A 17,047-nucleotide genomic window follows, 5' to 3' on the forward strand; every position below is an offset into this window, starting at 1 on the left:
AATGATGATAAATATAATCCACCTGTGTGCAATCAATTCACCGTATAAATGCACCTGCTCTGTGATAGTCTCAGGGTTCTGTTTGAAGCATAGAGAGCATCATGAAGACCATGGAACACAACAAGCAGGTCCGTGATACTGTTGTGGAGAAGTTTAAAGCCGGATTTGGATACAAAATTATTTCCAAAACTTTAAACATCACAAGGAGCACTGTGCAAGCGATCATATTGAAATGGAAGGAGTATCATACCACTGCAAATATACCAAGACCCGGCTGTCCCTCTAAACTTTCATCTCAAACAAGGAGAAGACTGATCAGAGATGCAGCCAAGAGGCCCATGATCACTCTGGATGAACTGCAGAGATCTACAGCTGAGGTGGGACATTCTGTCCATAGGACAACAATCAGTCGTACACTGCACAAATCTGGCCTTTAAGGAAGAGTGGCAAGAAGAAAGCCAGTTCTCAAAGATATCCATAAAAAAGTGTTGTTTAAAGTTTGCAACAAGCCACCTGGGAGACACACCAAACATGTGGAAGAAGGTGCTCTGGTCAGATGAAACCAAAATCGAACATTTTGGCAACAATGCCAAACGATATGTTTGGAGTAAAGGCAACACAGCTCATCACCCTGAACACACCATCCACACTGTCAAACATGGTGGTGGCAGCATCATGGTTAGGGCCTGCTTTTCTTCAGCAGGGACAGGGAAGATGGTTAAAATTGATGGGAAGATGGATGGAGCCAAATACAGGACCATTCTTGAAGAAAACCTGTTGGAGTCTGCAAAAGACCTGAGACTGGGATGGAGATTTGTCGTCCAACAAGACAATAATCCCAAACCTAAAGCAAAATCTACAATGGAATGGTTCACAAATAAACATATTGAGGTGTTAGAATGGCCAAGTCAAAGTCCAGACCTGAATCCAATCGAGAATCTGTGGAAAGAGCTGTAAACTGCTGTTAACAAACGATCTCCATCAAACCTCACTGAGCTCGAGCTGTTTGCCAAGGAAAAATGGGCAAGAATTTCAGTCTCTAGATGTACAAAACTGATAGAGACATACCCCAATCGACTTGCAGCTGTAATCGCAGCAAAAGGTGGCGCAACAAAGTATTAAGTTAAAGGGGCCGAATAATATTGCATGCCCCACTTTTCAGTTTTTGAATTTCAAGAAAAATTTAAAATAACCAATAAATTTTGTTTAACTTCACAAATTGTGTTCCACTTGTTGTTGATTCTTCACCAAAAATTTACATTTGGCATCTTTATGTTTGAAGCATGATATGTGAGAAAAGGTTGAAAAGTTCAAGGGGGCCGAATACTTTCGCAAGGCACTGTAGTATTGACTCCCCGATGGCCTCATCTATACTTCTTAGTGGAATGGTAACTGCTCTCTGGTACCTAGTGGAGCATCATATACAATCTTCAACACTGACATTGCAACACCAAGAAGGAAAAGTCATGGAATGATGGAAATCACAGGATGGATATACATGCTGCTGATCTATAAATAATGAAAAAATGGAAACAAAATATTCCAAACATCTCAAGTTATTGAGTCTGGAGTAAGAGCCACGTTCAGAAATCCCGACATTTACAGCCTTGGTTGCTATCAATGAGGTTATTAATCAGGTCCTACTCCAAGGACCATAGTTTGGGGTTCGATATTGTACAGTAGCCAGACTCTCTAGTCTTCATCCCAGGTGCACTAACAGCTCGGCATTACATTTGGGGGTGGAACCAGTGGTGCAGCCTTTTCTCCAATATGTCCCAGGAGCAGTTTTTCAATACGACAAGCCCTGGCCGCATGCTGCTTGTACTCCTGTGAGCTGCCTGCATGGCCTATATGTGCTCCCATGTCTGTAGCATTTCCAGACTTGTCTCCCATCGAGTACATCTGGGACGTCATTGGTCAGTGATTACACAAGAGTTGTCAGCAGCGGTTGCTGATGATTTGCCCAAATGCATTTGTAAGGAGATGGACATACTGCCCCCTTGAAGAACATGGGTATTGTTTTATTATATAATGTGAACTGTGATATGCGTTAATAGTGTTGACATTGTGTTCTGTCCAACAGTAGGTAGAGTTACAGTTAATGATTAGGACTAGCTCAGTATGGGAGGGGATAAGGAGAAAGAACAATTTTCTGTCAGGCTGTCAGATAGGGGCCAGTGTGCATCTGAAGTAGACCTAAGGTCTGGATAGTAGGCAGTACCACATGATATGGGTGTCCCGAAGTGAAGTGAAGAGAGACCGAGACAGTGGTTAGCATGAATGGGAGTAAAGAGAAAAGGAAAATGGATAGGATGTCAGTGAACAATCGGAGGTGGGTCCTGGGGAAGGATGCCTAGCAGTACGGCCCGAGTTTATAACTCAGAGAGGTAATAGGCCAAGACGGGACCAAGAATGTGAGACAAAGAGTGCCCAGGGCGGGAGTAGCGGAGAAGCTAAGGACCCGCCATACTGGCAACATAGTTCCTTTGAGGGGAAAGAAGATGTGGAACTGCGGGTTGAGACTAGAACTCTTGCTAACTGGATTGTGGTACTGAGCTGTGATGTGGTGAAGGAAATTAAAGCAGTGGAGATAGAGAACGAGAGAGTAATGAGAACGGATTTGAGATTGTGTGTGAAAGTGCTTTGTATTGTGAAGGAAACATTTATAAAGTTGTGTACCCACTACCTACTGTACATAATTCTAACAAAGTTATTTTTCAGTAAAAAGTTTATTTTCAACTGGTGGTCTCCCTCATTGAAGCCCTCAACGTCTAGTCCTGGCCTACCAAAAACATCGGTAACATGCGGCCTGCAAGGGCATAGTGCCCCCATAGCGCAGAATCACACACCCAGTGAGGCCCCCCACATTCATGTAATGTGCCAGGACCTCATCCACGGTTACCTCACACCACGTTACACATTCAATGTGTCAGAACAATCCACAGACGACCATTAATAACCTCACTGATAGCAGCTGAGGCTGTAAGTGGCTGTATTTTTGCACGTAGAGCATTCAATAATAAATACAGTAAAGTTAGAGGTTTTGAAAATGTTGTTTCCATTTTTTTCATCATTTGCTGATCAACAACGTGTAGATTCATACTGGGATTTACAGAATTACAGGACTTTGCCTTTTCAGTGTTGAAATTTTTAATATTGAGGAGTGTATTTTGTAGTGGCCTAGTAGAATAGCAGCAATTCCCTGGGGATTTAATGGAATATCATCCACTTTCTGAAAGCCTAGTGGGATAGTAGGCATGTCCTAGTCCTAGTTTCAAAGTATTCACTCTAACATAATGTTGTTTATCCTAGGGTTTTGTGGAAGTCCATTTGCACCCTGGTGGCCTAGTGTAATAATAAGTCCATTCAGCGGGCATAGTGTAAAACCATTCACTCCCTTAAGGCCTAGCAGAATGGCGTATACTCTCTAGTAGCCAACTGTAAGTGCAGTCACTTCCTGAGGACCTATTGGAATATCATTTACCTTCTGGTGGCAAATTATAACAACAGCCACTTCCTGGTGGCCTGGTGGAATGACAGTCGCTCCTTGGTGGCCTTGCGAAATAGCATTCGCTGCCTGGTGGTCTAGTAGTATAGCAGTGTCCCCATAGGGGCTAGTGAAATAGCATCCACTCCTTAGTGGCCTAGTGATACAGCATTTACTCAATAACAGCCTAGTGGAATACAAGTTGCTCCCAGAAGACCTAATGGAATATCAGTATTCATTTTATGGTGGTGTGGCACCCCTGAGGCTCAGTCGCCACAGAGGTACTGCACCTTCTCCTAAGGTGTGGTGCCCCACCTCCTAGGTAAGTTGGGAACTCCTTTCCGCACTCCAACATCTGCATCCCACACACAGGATAGTTCAGTAGGTCCGCCTAGCAGCTTCAGGCTGGGGGTAGCAGAGCACCCTTCGTGGAACCCTGCTTCGTAACACGAGATGTGCTGGGAGCTGGGTGGAGTTAGTATAAAAGAGAGGGAAAGTTGAGAATTGTAGGTCAGTCAGACGGGAGGTCAGGCGAGAGGAGTTCAGTTCTGCAGTTAGTTTTGAGTTCAGTTTGAGTTCAGTTTAGAAAGAGTGCTGCAGCTGCCTCAGTGATCTGAGCCAGCTGGCACGGGAAAGAGAAGAGAAGGAGAAAGATGTAGACCTGCAACCTAAGCTTCCATAAGAGAGAGAAGGAAAAGCGCGGAACGAAGGAGTAGGAGAACAGAGAGGAGTTGTGGGTTGGAAGAGGAACCCTGCCTATAGGTTCTCAGCGCAAGGCCGGGGCCCGGTCCCCGAGGTTGTATGGACACTTATGGTTCTGCAGCAGACACCGGTGGAGTAGTTGGCTGTAAATGCACTACTCCCATCAAAGACTTGGGACACAACAGCAACTGGATAGAGAGCCAGGACTTCTGAGAAGGGAGAGGCTACAGCTGTCTGTCATACAAGTAAGGTTCTAGGAACATCTGACAGGAGGAATTCCAGAGAACTACGGTACTGGAGTTCTTCACACTAAAAGGCGCAATAGAGGAGTCGTTCAGGAAAGGTACAGTGGGGAAAAAAAGTATTTAGTCAGTCAGCAATAGTGCAAGTTCCACCACTTAAAAAGATGAGAGGCGTCTGTAATTTACATCATAGGTAGACCTCAACTATGGGAGACAAACTGAGAAAAAAAAATCCAGAAAATCACATTGTCTGTTTTTTTTTCATTTTATTTGCATATTATGGTGGAAAATAAGTATTTGGTCAGAAACAAGCAATCAAGATTTCTGGCTCTCACAGACCTGTAACTTCTTCTTTAAGAGTCTCCTCTTTCCTCCACTCATTACCTGTAGTAATGGCACCTGTTTAAACTTGTTATCAGTATAAAAAGACACCTGTGCACACCCTCAAACAGTCTGACTCCAAACTCCACTATGGTGAAGACCAAAGAGCTGTCAAAGGACACCAGAAACAAAATTGTAGCCCTGCACCAGGCTGGGAAGACTGAATCTGCAATAGCCAACCAGCTTGGAGTGAAGAAATCAACTGTGGGAGCAATAATTAGAAAATGGAAGACATACAAGACCACTGATAATCTCCCTCGATCTGGTGCTCCACGCAAAATCCCACCCCGTTGGGTCAGAATGATCACAAGAACGGTGAGCACAAATCCCAGAACCACGCGGGGGGACCTAGTGAATGAACTGCAGAGAGCTGGGACCAATGTAACAAGGCCTACCATAAGTAACACACTACGCCACCATGGACTCTGATCCTGCAGTGCCAGACGTGTCCCACTGCTTAAGCCTGTACATGTCCGGGCCCGTCTGAAGTTTGCTAGAGAGCATTTGGATGATCCAGAGGAGTTTTGGGAGAATGTCCTATGGTCTGATGAAACCAAACTGGAACTGTTTGGTAGAAACACAACTTGTCGTGTTTGGAGGAAAAAGAATACTGAGTTGCATCCATCAAACACCATACCTACTGTAAAGCATGGTGGTGGAAACATCATGCTTTGGGGCTGTTTCTCTGCAAAGGGGCCAGGACGACTGATCCGGGTACATGAAAGAATGAATGGGGCCATGTATCGTGAGATTTTGAGTGCAAACCTCCTTCCATCAGCAAGGGCATTGAAGATGAAACGTGGCTGGGTCTTTCAACATGACAATGATCCAAAGCACACCGCCAGGGCAACGAAGGAGTGGCTTCGTAAGAAGCATTTCAAGGTCCTGGAGTGGCCTAGCCAGTCTCCAGATCTCAACCCTATAGAAAACCTTTGGAGGGAGTTGAAAGTCCGTGTTGCCAAGCGAAAAGCCAAAAACATCAATGCTCTAGAGGAGATCTGCATGGAGGAATGGGCCAACATACCAACAACAGTGTGTGGCAACCTTGTGAAGACTTACAGAAAACGTTTGACCTCTGTCATTGCCAACAAAGGATATATCATATATCACAAAGTATTGAGAAACTATTCAAATAAACTTTAACACCATTAACATCACCGCCATTGATATTGGGGGCCCAGGGCCACGGACCGGGTCACTGCTGCTGTGACACATTCCCCCTGACACCGGCCCCGTACCGGGTACCCCACTGCCCTGGGTATGAGGGCGACCCAGTGGCCTAGTGGAATAGACCACAGTCTGATGGCCTATAAAAATGGCAGACACTTCCTAGGGTGTAAGAATACTATGCACTCCTCAGTGGCCTAGTAGAACAGTATTCTCTCCCTGGTGGCCTACTGGATATAGCATCTTCTTCCTGGTGACTTAATTGTCAGGTTTCCATGCTCTGGTGTCCAATAGTCAGTAATTTGCTCCCTGTTGACAAGCGGGATCATGTTCTTTCTTTTTATTGCCAAAAAGAATGAAAGTTGCCAATTGGTGGCCCTAAACACACCAATTTAGTAAATGCAAATGTAATGGGTCACGCTGGTTCATGAAGTTCTCTAGATTGTGGTAGTATGTGGCATGGTGAAATTTGTAGACGGCTGACTTGAAAACCTATGAAAATGTAGAAGTCGCAGGAACGCGGGATGCAGTAACAGATCGTAGGCAGAGCAAGGGTTAACAGGGGGTTTAATTATACAACGGATACTCCACGCAGGGAGAAATAGCGAGGAAGTTTCCTAAATATGACAAGTTGTGGATTTGAACACAGAAACAAAACTGGTAATTAAAACAATAGGTTTCTGGGGTAATAGACTTATCAATCTGGCGAAATCAGCAGTAAATCTCCGGGTCAGGGCCAGAGTAGCCATCTGGCAATTCTGGCAAATGCCAGAAGGGCCTGTCTGGTCATGGCCTGCCTCATCTGCTACGTTGTTAACAGAATCAGTGTTCTCAAGACACCCATACTATTAAGAGTTGCGACAGAGCACAAAGTCGCTGACTCCGTTACCCCAGCAGGCCACTGGTATCATTAGAAATATTGGTCTGTAGTAAATCTTGCTTTCCTCCATACAGGGTAATATTAGTAATATATCCCATCTGATGCTTGGGGACGGGGGCAGCATGGGCCTGTCTGATTTCAAATGCCAGAGCTGAATTTCAGCCCCAGTCTGCACCTGCCCGGGGGTAAATGGCGGCGCTAAAGCTGTGGCGCAGTGGGGTTCTGACGTAGTCCTGGAGAAGATGGCGTCCTGGGTCCTCGAAGGCAAAGGCAAGTGGTGAAGACAATGTCTCTGTCCCATACAGGAGTTTTCTCATTGCAGCGGTTGCATGCGGACTGATCAGGGCAAAGTTCAAAATGAGTGACCCTCCTATCCGGTTGGTATGGGCGTGTTACTACTCCCCATCCACAGACCCTGTGACTAATGGTCGGCGGTGTCAGCGGTGTCGATACAAGACTCTGACGACAGTCTCTGGCAATGGCACTATGGCCTCTAAGACTTAGGCCTGCTCGCTCAAGATACCCCATAGTGGGAGTGCTGACACTGACCTCCTGCGTGCTGCATGTTCCCGCCGAAACTCCCTGGTCCTCGCTGTTGGTGGCGGGCGACGCTGATTTGCTTAGCGCTGGTGCTCCCAGCCGGAGCACTACTCTGTGACTGCTGCAACAACCTGTTCGGCTCTGCTCTGTGTGCAAGGCTCTGCACGGCTCTGCACTGCACGGCTCTGATCTGCAAGGCTCTCTCTCTGGATTACTGCTGAGCACACTGCTTCCCTCAGCACAGTCCCTACCCCTTTGATCACCTGCAGCCAGGCCTGTCTCAGCGCCGGTGCTCTGTCAGGATGGGGAGCAGAGCGCACCACTCACCTGCCTGCACGCTGCTCTGCCCTGGCACCAAACTGACCTTCGCATGCCTTCTCTTTTTGCTCTCCCATTGGTATGAATGAGTCTCCGAAGGAGGAAAAAACAAAAATACAAGCTAAGTCCAGAAAACCGGAGAGGTTGGTAGCTATCGGATTGCAGACCCCTGATCCTATCCACAACAACTATCAGTAGCCGTGGGGGGTTCCTACGATGCCCTAGACCCCTCGATCACAGCCGGAGAACTAAATAGGCCTAAAGAAAGAAAGGGGAAATCTAAACTGCACCAGAGCAGACCCCAAAGCAATAGGCAGCCCCCCACATATAATGACGGTGAAGCAAGATGAAAACACTAACACAGATAGAAAGATAGGTTGAGCAAACGATGGGGCCGAAGCTAACTAAAAAGGACAGGATAGAAAAGCTGCTGTCTGCAATCCGTAAAAAACCCTACCAAAAATGTCCTAACCGTCTGATTGGAAAAACAGGCCCTGAAGTCGCTAGGACTTCAAAAAGACTATATCAGCACTCAGGTAAATTCTGAAGACAGAGCAAAGAGACAAACTGATCAGAGACAAAAATGGAACTCAGCACCCCCCCCCCCCCCGACCGGGGATGGCTGAACTCCAAAAAACATAGGAAATATATGTCCTTGAATATATTAAAAATGACCATACTTTTTCTGGTGCAAGGGGTTTAATATAAAAAAAAGTATTGTTTCTGGTGGAGAGGAATTGGAGCAGTTTGGACTGTCTAACTTTCTGATAATCCGTTTTAAGGCCTGGCACTTTCTCTGCCCGCCACATGAGAGGAATCAGAGGGAAAACAGATACTTGGATTATCTCAAATTATTCTAATTTCCAGAGGTAAAACCAGAGAGTCTGCATATGTGATACAGCAGAAAGTTATTAACACTGCCTGACATCGGTCTCTAAGCTTCCTTGATCTCCAAAAACCCTCTCTAGATAGTGACGAGTGAGCTTCTCAGAGAGGCACACTGACAGATCTCTCATTTCCTGGAGGTCATTTTTTCCAGTCGCAAAGCTGGAAAAGTTAGACAAAAGAACAATTAATGAAGCTGCAAAACAGTCACAACCAGGCTCTTATGGAGATTTGCATCTCTTTGATAGAAATAAATTAGAGAATTCAAAATACTGCAATCCTGAGCGGGTAATATCAGATATTTGCAAGTTCTGTGCTAAATTGGGTTTATAGGGCTTGTCAAGATTGGACAGCCTTGTCTTCTTGGATTTCCATTAAACATTGTATTTACAGACTATCTTGATTCTGATTATTCTTTATGGAGCATGATAAACCAATGTGTAATGCAGTGCTTACTGAATGTGCTGGGGGACATTCACTTGGCAACGGGATAAAGGCACACAGGAACGTTTTCTCCCTTAAACAGTCCATGTGGTTTATTTATACATCACAGACCTAACACAGTCTATAGCACTTCATAGTACACGTCTTTAAACCGCAGTCACTAAACACACCGGACTTCTCTTTGTCCAGTTACCGTGGGTGACCGCACAGCTCATTAACTGACCTTTGTTAGTGTACACAGTCCCCCATACTCTGGGTTACCTTACGGAGCTCTGCTCCACACACTGACTTCTTGTCACTCCTACCTTCTGGGGAAGCTGCCTAACTGGGATCACTGTCCCGGATGATGACTTGTACTACAGGCCAAACCCGACAGTCTAGACCTTCAGAAGGACGGCATCTTCCCCAACACAGTTAGCCATCACAGGGTCTGCTTGTACATGGTCTAACCCTGTGCTCTACAGGAATCCGGTCCAATCGCAGGACCTTCCAACACAGAGACCATCCAGGTACATGGCCTAATCATGTGCTCTTCAGGAATCTGGTCCACTCGCAGGACCGTCCAATACACAGAGACCTGTCCTCTCTCTGGACCTTACAACACAGATCATTTGACCAAACCACAGTCACATTATGTAGCTGAAACCATCCCCATAGGAGGGAGGTGTGTGTGCTTAGCCAGTCCCACCCAGCTCTCTGGCTAACCCTGTAATCCCCCCTTTATAAACAAAAACAAGGGTCATGGAACTACAGGTCCCAGAGCAATATTTCCGGCTTACAGCGCAGAGGACCTCCTCTTCTGCAACACATACCGGCCATTTACAACAATGCCAGTCACTGTCTCACAGATGATAAAGGTTCATAGTGTCTATTGTTGTATGATTAAAGATTTATCTAGTGGAATGCCTCACTACTGGGATCTCCATCAATCTCGAAAACAAGGCTCCAAATGCCCCATTCTTCATCACTTCTTCTGATAATGAATGGAGCAGCATATTTGAGAATTCACCATGCCGTTTCCATTCATTGTTTGTGGGACTGATGGGTACAATGCTTGGCATATTCGTGCCAAATCTTACCAAAGTTGCAAATGTGAACAGATGCACACTGACTTTTTGGTAGTTCATAGTGCACTACTCAGCAAGGGGGCAAGACCAAGCTCAAGAGAAATCTCCTAATTAAAAGAGAGTATGATTCTGCGCTCCAACCTGCGGGATGATGAGAAGGAATATCTAAATGCACTTCATTAAATGTTCTTACCACTTTATATCCCTTTACTCTGAATCTCAGCAAGGGTTTTTATTTTCATTTTCAATTCTGCATTACTTTTACAGCCGATGCCATAATTATCCGATTCTTACCTGTTTCATAAGAGAAGCAAGTTTTGTGGAACTTTCCCATATAAAACTCCAACCCTATAATAGCAAACATGACGATTGCGAAAAAAAGGAGCAAGCCGATCTGAAGCAGAGGAACCATGGCCTTCATGATGGACTTTAACACCACTTGTAGACCTGAAATGTAGAAGGTACAGGAGTCAGGCATTACCACACAATACTGAGATATTATCACAAGCCATATAGGATCCATGGGGAGGATTTAGTGGTATACAGTAACTACAGGAAGTCATAATCCTGTCTTTGACTACCTTAGATTATGCCCACTCCATAGTAAATACAACTTTACCCCTTACCTTTCAGGACAAGACTCTTATTTGCCCTGCTATGTAACTTTTTTAAGACCTATTTGTTAGAATTTGTTCACACATTGCATTTTTACTTCGGGAAAAAAATAGCAGTTTACAGTATCAGCAAAGAGAATTAGATTTCTGAAAAATTTTCCTTGCAAATTTGAACTATAATTTATTCAAATCTGCACTAAGTAAATTCTTTCAGCATTTTTACAACATTTTTCATTCATTCAAATGAATGGGAAAAAAAATGCATATTAAAAAACTATAAAAAAAACACATGGAAAGACTTGAGAAAAACGCACGTACTTTACACAGTGTTTTTCCTGCTAAACACTGGTTTTTGTTGCAGAAAAATTTGTTGCAAATACTGAAAGTGTGCACATAGCCTTTGAATTATAGCACCCTTGTCCAGCAGTCACATCAATCTAACCAGGGCACTGCTAATCTTCTACTACCTGTGGCATTCCCGATGCTTCTTCTGATTAGTAAGTCCCCGTGGCTTCATGCATGCAACATAGTGATGTACGGTAATTCTAACCAGAAGAGGAGCCTGAGATATCGCAGGTAGTAAGTGGTTTGCAGTGGTCTGGCAGTCATGCACTACTGAAGTGACCTTCAGATCAGGATCCTGCAAATCCTTTTGCTCTACTCATTCTGTCTATTAAGCTATATCTTCTACAGATCCAAATGCAACATTTGGGACATATAACCCCCGCCTCCCAGAACTCCTTTTGGTTGTAGTTTTGTGAAACTCCACCACGTTTATGGTCCAGTTTGTGTCATTCTCCTGGTGAAATCAGGACTGTTAGCAAGAAAGTTGATGATCCAGAGAAGGAGCAAAGTTGTAGCTACTTTTGTTTCATGGGGGAGGGGGGGAAATCCTTCCTTACTCATCCTGATCTGAAGCAGTAGATATACTTTCCTTTATCATTCTAGTAACATTGGACTCCCTTGTAAACTCTTAATGCGAGTAGACTTTTGCTCAATGCTGCAGACTTTTCTTTCAGCACTGTGTTTGTTGTTGACATTACTTCTTCTTGAGGTCAACCACTGTTGCTGTAAAGAACTTTTTGCTATATTAGTGAAGGAACTATTTTCCACTCCATACAGAAAGATGCATGCGTCTTTGAAAACATTTTCAGTAAAGGGGACCTTTCAATATTTTTCATGCTGAACCACTGGCAGCATAATTATTCACAGCCCCTAATTACAGAACGTTATGTGCCACTACAGAGAAAACCGAGCTAGAATAATGACCTGGGCACGGGGAGAGGAGTCCACTATACCGATCCTTTTAGATTCCATATTGGCTGGGTTGCCAACTTTCTCTCGACTCATTATTCAAGCTCCGTTCTATGTAATGAAAGAACAGCCAACGATCCAACATGTTGGGGGATGTGGCGATATTGGCAAGGGGAGAAATATTGGCCATGGGAGATAAACCAGACATTTTTTCCAGGGACTTGATTCCTTTTATCTTCTGTATTATTTACTTGGCCGGCTTCTATCTTATGTCTATCCCTTGATTTAAATCGCTAAGCCCATTTTTTGACATGAGGTGAGGACAGGTAAAGTTCTGTCAAACCTGACACAATTGGGGACAATTACTGATGGCCATCATCATATCTCAAAAATTTGCCAAAACAAAAGACAGACTGACACCGTTCTTTTGTCGTAATTTCATTAATATTTTCTTGTTCTACAGAGCCATGGAGCTATGGCGTCATAATTGGCATGGTCATCCAGCTACTCAAACAGAGGGACAAACAAAGCTGGGCACCAATAAAAGAACTGTAAGTGGTCTCCTCCAATGAGGCATTATACAGATCTTTTCCAGTGGTGCACAGACCACTAAAGGCCCCTTTACATTTAGCGATGCACCAGCAATCCGACCCGGTCAGGATCGCTGGTGCATCGCTAAATGATCGCTAGTGAGCTGTCACACAGGCAGACCTTACAGAGATGCAGCAGCGACGCAGCGCACAATACTTACCTTTCCCACACACAGCGATCCTGACGTCCTCCCGCCTCCACGCGTCGCTCATCGAAATGGAGCCGGACATTCTCGCGCGATCAGCGATGGACAGCGGGGGAGCCGGTCGGAGGTAAGTATCACACACACATAGCAATATCGCTAGCGATATCGCTATAACGTCACAAAATCGGTGACGCTATAGCGATATCGCTATGTGTAAAACCCCCTTTAGGCCCATTAAGACACCAGGCTTTGATGAGCCTATAATCTCTATAGTAAAGCCACTAGTGACGGAAACAACCAGGGTGTGTAAGGTGTGTGCTAGGGGGGCACCAAGCAGCTACTTTTCCTTGGCCAAGGTATTTTAGATACAGGGCTAGAGGAGCAAATTGATCCTTTGTCCAAGGTGAAGAAAAATCTGGGGCCAGGTTCCAGTTCAAAGAATTAAAATCATGACACCAATCTATGAAATTTTACAAAAAATTGTGATGTGCATATGTGGCACCCCTGAGGGTTCAGTCGCCACAGAGGTACTGCACCTCCTCCCGAGGTGTGGTACCCCACCATTCAGGTAAGGTGGAGACATCTGACCACACTCCAACACCTGCATCCCACACAACATGGTAGTGTAGCAAAGCACCTTTGGTGGCTCCCTGCTTGGAACACGAAGAGTGCTGGGAGGTGGGTGGAGTTAGTTGCACAAGAGAGCGGGAGATTATTAGGACTAGGGCAGTCGGTGAGAGGAGATCCCCTGAGTGGGATGGATGGAAAGAGGTGCTGCAGCAGTCTCCTGTGACCTGGAGCTGCTGGCACTGGAAAGAGATATAGAAAGCCTGATTCTCCATAAGGAAGAAAGATTTGTACGGAACGTGAGGAGAAGAAGAGAACTAAGGACTAGGGTCAGAGCAGGGCCCTTCCTCAAGTTCTAAGCGCATGGCCGGGGTCCGGTCCCCGAGATACTAATGGTCCTGCAGCAGACACCGGAGGAATAGAAGTTGTCACCACTTTATTCCCACACAAGACTTGGGGGCGCAACAGCAACGTGAGTGAGCCGGGACTTGGTAGCAAGGAGTCCCCGAAGCAGGCTACAGCTATCTGCCGTACAAGTAGAGTTCAAAGGAACATCTTAAAGGAGGAACTTGGGTTTAACACACAACCACAAGTACTTCATTATAAGCGCTAGAAAGGAGACGTTCAGGAAAGGCATATGTTGGCGGAGTGTTGGAATGGAGTACTTCATCTTGCCTGGAGGTTGGCTGAGCCCCTGACCTGGAGGACACGGCACCGGCGTGGGCACCTGTATGCACAACAGACTGTGAGTATAGCTTTGGAACTACATGCCCTGGTGTCCTCCGCTTATTCCTGCGCCAACCCACTCAGCACTGCTACATCTCTGTGCTTAACACTGCACCATTACGCTCTCCTCACTAGCTCTTCACCTACACTGCCCTGGGACTACAGCCCTACCTGTGGAGGGCCACAACATCATTGCTGCACCACACCATCTGTCCCAGAGGATCTGTCTGCAGCATCGGCTTAACACCTTCATTGCCGAACATCGCAGGTGACGTCAAGAATCATCCACTTATAAACTTTAATCAGCCACGCTTAACACCATCCTTTTGCATGGGCGCCCAGGGCCACGGACCGGGTCACCGCCGCTGTGACAACGCACATTGACTTCAACGGGCCCGGCTCCGAGTACCCCACGGCCCTGGCGGGCGACCCACATATCCAGATAATTTATATTTACAGCGCTGACATTCAATATTTGGAAAAGACCTTCCATCATTATCAGGAGGATGAGGGAACTTACTAGGGATCCCAGAAACTAGCTTCAGCGGCCTCAATACTCTGACTGCTCTCAATGTCCTCAGGTCAAAATCTGTGCCGACCGTCGCCAGTATCCTGTGCAAAAAGAGAAAAACATTTTTTACCAAGAATCACTGTAAATCCACAATATTATTTAATATGTCTCGTCCATTCATCTCCAACTTGTAAAACTGATTGAAGCAACAAACCTTGAAAGTGTTTGTAAAAACTCCAATGGAATGAATACGTCAAAGGATATGTACATATGAATAATTAATTTCTGCTTTTTCCAATAACCATCAATATTACATTTCTATGATTTATTAATTCAGTGTACCGAAAGCCTGATCCAACACATCGGCTCAGTCTACAATGCAGTGTGAGAGTCTATTAGGGTAAAAAGTCATTGTCACCCAAAAAAACTTCAAGTCCTTGAGTCATCCTCGTCTGCAAATATTTTAAACTTTCTGTTCATCTTACCTGTTTTTGGAGTGGGGGACATCCAATAACCCCCCATCTATTACAACGCCCGTTGGCAGGGTGTCGGAGTTCCTATTAGAGTTTTTAATAGCAATTTGGCATTTATTGAATTAGGATTAGGTCATACGTAGCCACTCTCACAAGGTGAGCCTATCACTAAGACACTCTAGCTTTTCCTCTTGACTTCCCCATCTGCTTGTACACTAAGCTTGGCCAAGCATTCATGGTTGACGTGGAGAGAGAATTAGGCTGCTGCCAGACCAGACGTCTCTGGTAGCATTTTATCCCCTACGAGAACAGAAGATTGGACATTTTGATACCCAACATGCTTAATCATTCTTTTCCCTGGGGGCACCCCACACTCATTAGACAGTCAACCGGCCCTGCTGACGACATTGACGAATTTGGCTGGCTTTCATCCACTGTATGTGGGCACCTTGCATAATGACTGTTTTACAACTTAGATGGAGCACGCCAATTCAATGTAAAACAAATAAATCTGAAACTGGAAAAAAAACTATCAAAACCCAAAGAAATCTGCTCATTACCTTTACATATCTTTAGTAAAACCTTGTCCTCTTTTCCTTTAATTTGACTACTAAAACCCAACAATATCAACAATGACATGTCACATTTTACTATATCTAAGACAGTGTGCACAGTGAGAGTTTTTCTTGAGTTTTTGGAGCAGAAACTGTGTGGAAAGTCTTAAGTTTTTGATTCCTAGATCTAATCTGTGATAAATATTGGGGGTTTTCACTTTAGTTGTCCTGGTTTGAACTTGCAGTCATATGGTTTACGTTTTCCTCAATAGTGTTGGCCCCACCAACTATACGGGACCCAATGTGCCAGCTTTGAAAACTAAAACTGTGCTGCAATAGGATAACTGGGAACCAAATATTTTCTCTAAATTATCCTCCCACTTGGAGAATTAAAAAAAAAAAAAACATGGAAAGAGAAATTAGCAAATTCTTCCCTGTCATGCGCCTCCACATCCACCATGATTTCACTGAAACACTTTTTATAGAGACCCATCGATCGAGCAATTAATGAGATTAACTCTGCAGGAATTAATACAGCTCTGAGTAATGTTCTTAAAAGATAATGTAAAGGGTATTTTTTTCTTATATTGTTATGTCGACCAATCTGTACTCGTTGGAGTTTATTGATGCCGAGCTGTGACAATGCACATTGATCTGGAGGGAATATATGAAAATGACACAGACACTTTCTGTCTCTATCCCAGTGCAAGGTGGAATCACCATGAGATGAGATAGACTAGTGGTGGACTATCATCACTTTGGGTTGTGGCCTATTGTCATAAGGAAGCCAAAACTTGCTAGTACATGACCAGAATTCATGAGAATTCATGGCCCATTGCTCCTTATAAACAAATAATAATTTGGAAACTACATGTGGCTTGTGGAACACTATTTGTTAAAGGATATGGACACCTTACGTTTGACTTCTTAGGCTTTTTAGTTCTCTGTGCAATGTTGGCTGCAGAATGAGTTAACAGAGAATAATCAGTGAACTCATTCTCAGGCCAGGTTCACATGACCGTATAAAAAAAAAAATCGTAAGGGTTTCATATAGAAAACTTTTTTTTCTCCCTTGTGATCCGTGTACAATCCGATTTTTTTACAGCAGCAATTACAAGACCATTTACAGCTTTCTATGTTACAGAATTGCAATGTATCCGTAAAAAATCAGATGCTAAACTGAGGCTCCATATGGCACCCAAATTTTTGCACACCCGTAGACATGAATGGATGAATCTCATCCACTTTGCAGAAGGAACTAGTGCACGCTGCAAATTTTGTGAGACGCTGATTGAGACTGTGAAAAAAATGGCTTGTCTGAGCTGCCCCACTGAATAAAATTGGTTCAAGTAGTGTCCCTTTTTTTACAACCATAAGAAAAATATATGACTGCGGTGAACATTGTGGACAACAGCTGTAAAATTTGCTGTTATTGTCCAAAATTTTCAGAAACAACCCCAGCAAAGTAAAGTATGCCCCTGTCCAAAAACAGGGTTGCG

The 17,047-nt window shown here is 44.5% G+C and overlaps 1 protein-coding gene across 1 annotated transcript in view; it reads right to left on the minus strand.

Moving 5' to 3' along the window:
- CACNA1B (calcium voltage-gated channel subunit alpha1 B) overlaps positions 1–17,047 on the minus strand; it is a 443,201-nt gene that overhangs the window by 275,113 nt on the left and 151,041 nt on the right. The window contains exons 4-5 of the mRNA XM_073541186.1: positions 14,531–14,622; positions 10,408–10,560 (exon numbers count right to left, since the gene is read on the minus strand). Coding sequence (XP_073397287.1) covers positions 10,408–10,560; positions 14,531–14,622 — 245 coding nt within the window. The remainder of the gene's footprint in view (positions 1–10,407; positions 10,561–14,530; positions 14,623–17,047) is intronic.

This window comes from Dendrobates tinctorius, unplaced genomic scaffold (genome assembly GCF_039654945.1).
Source record: "Dendrobates tinctorius isolate UK_male_01 unplaced genomic scaffold, ASM3965494v1 ptg000120l, whole genome shotgun sequence".
Classification (NCBI taxonomy): Eukaryota; Metazoa; Chordata; class Amphibia; order Anura; family Dendrobatidae; genus Dendrobates; species Dendrobates tinctorius.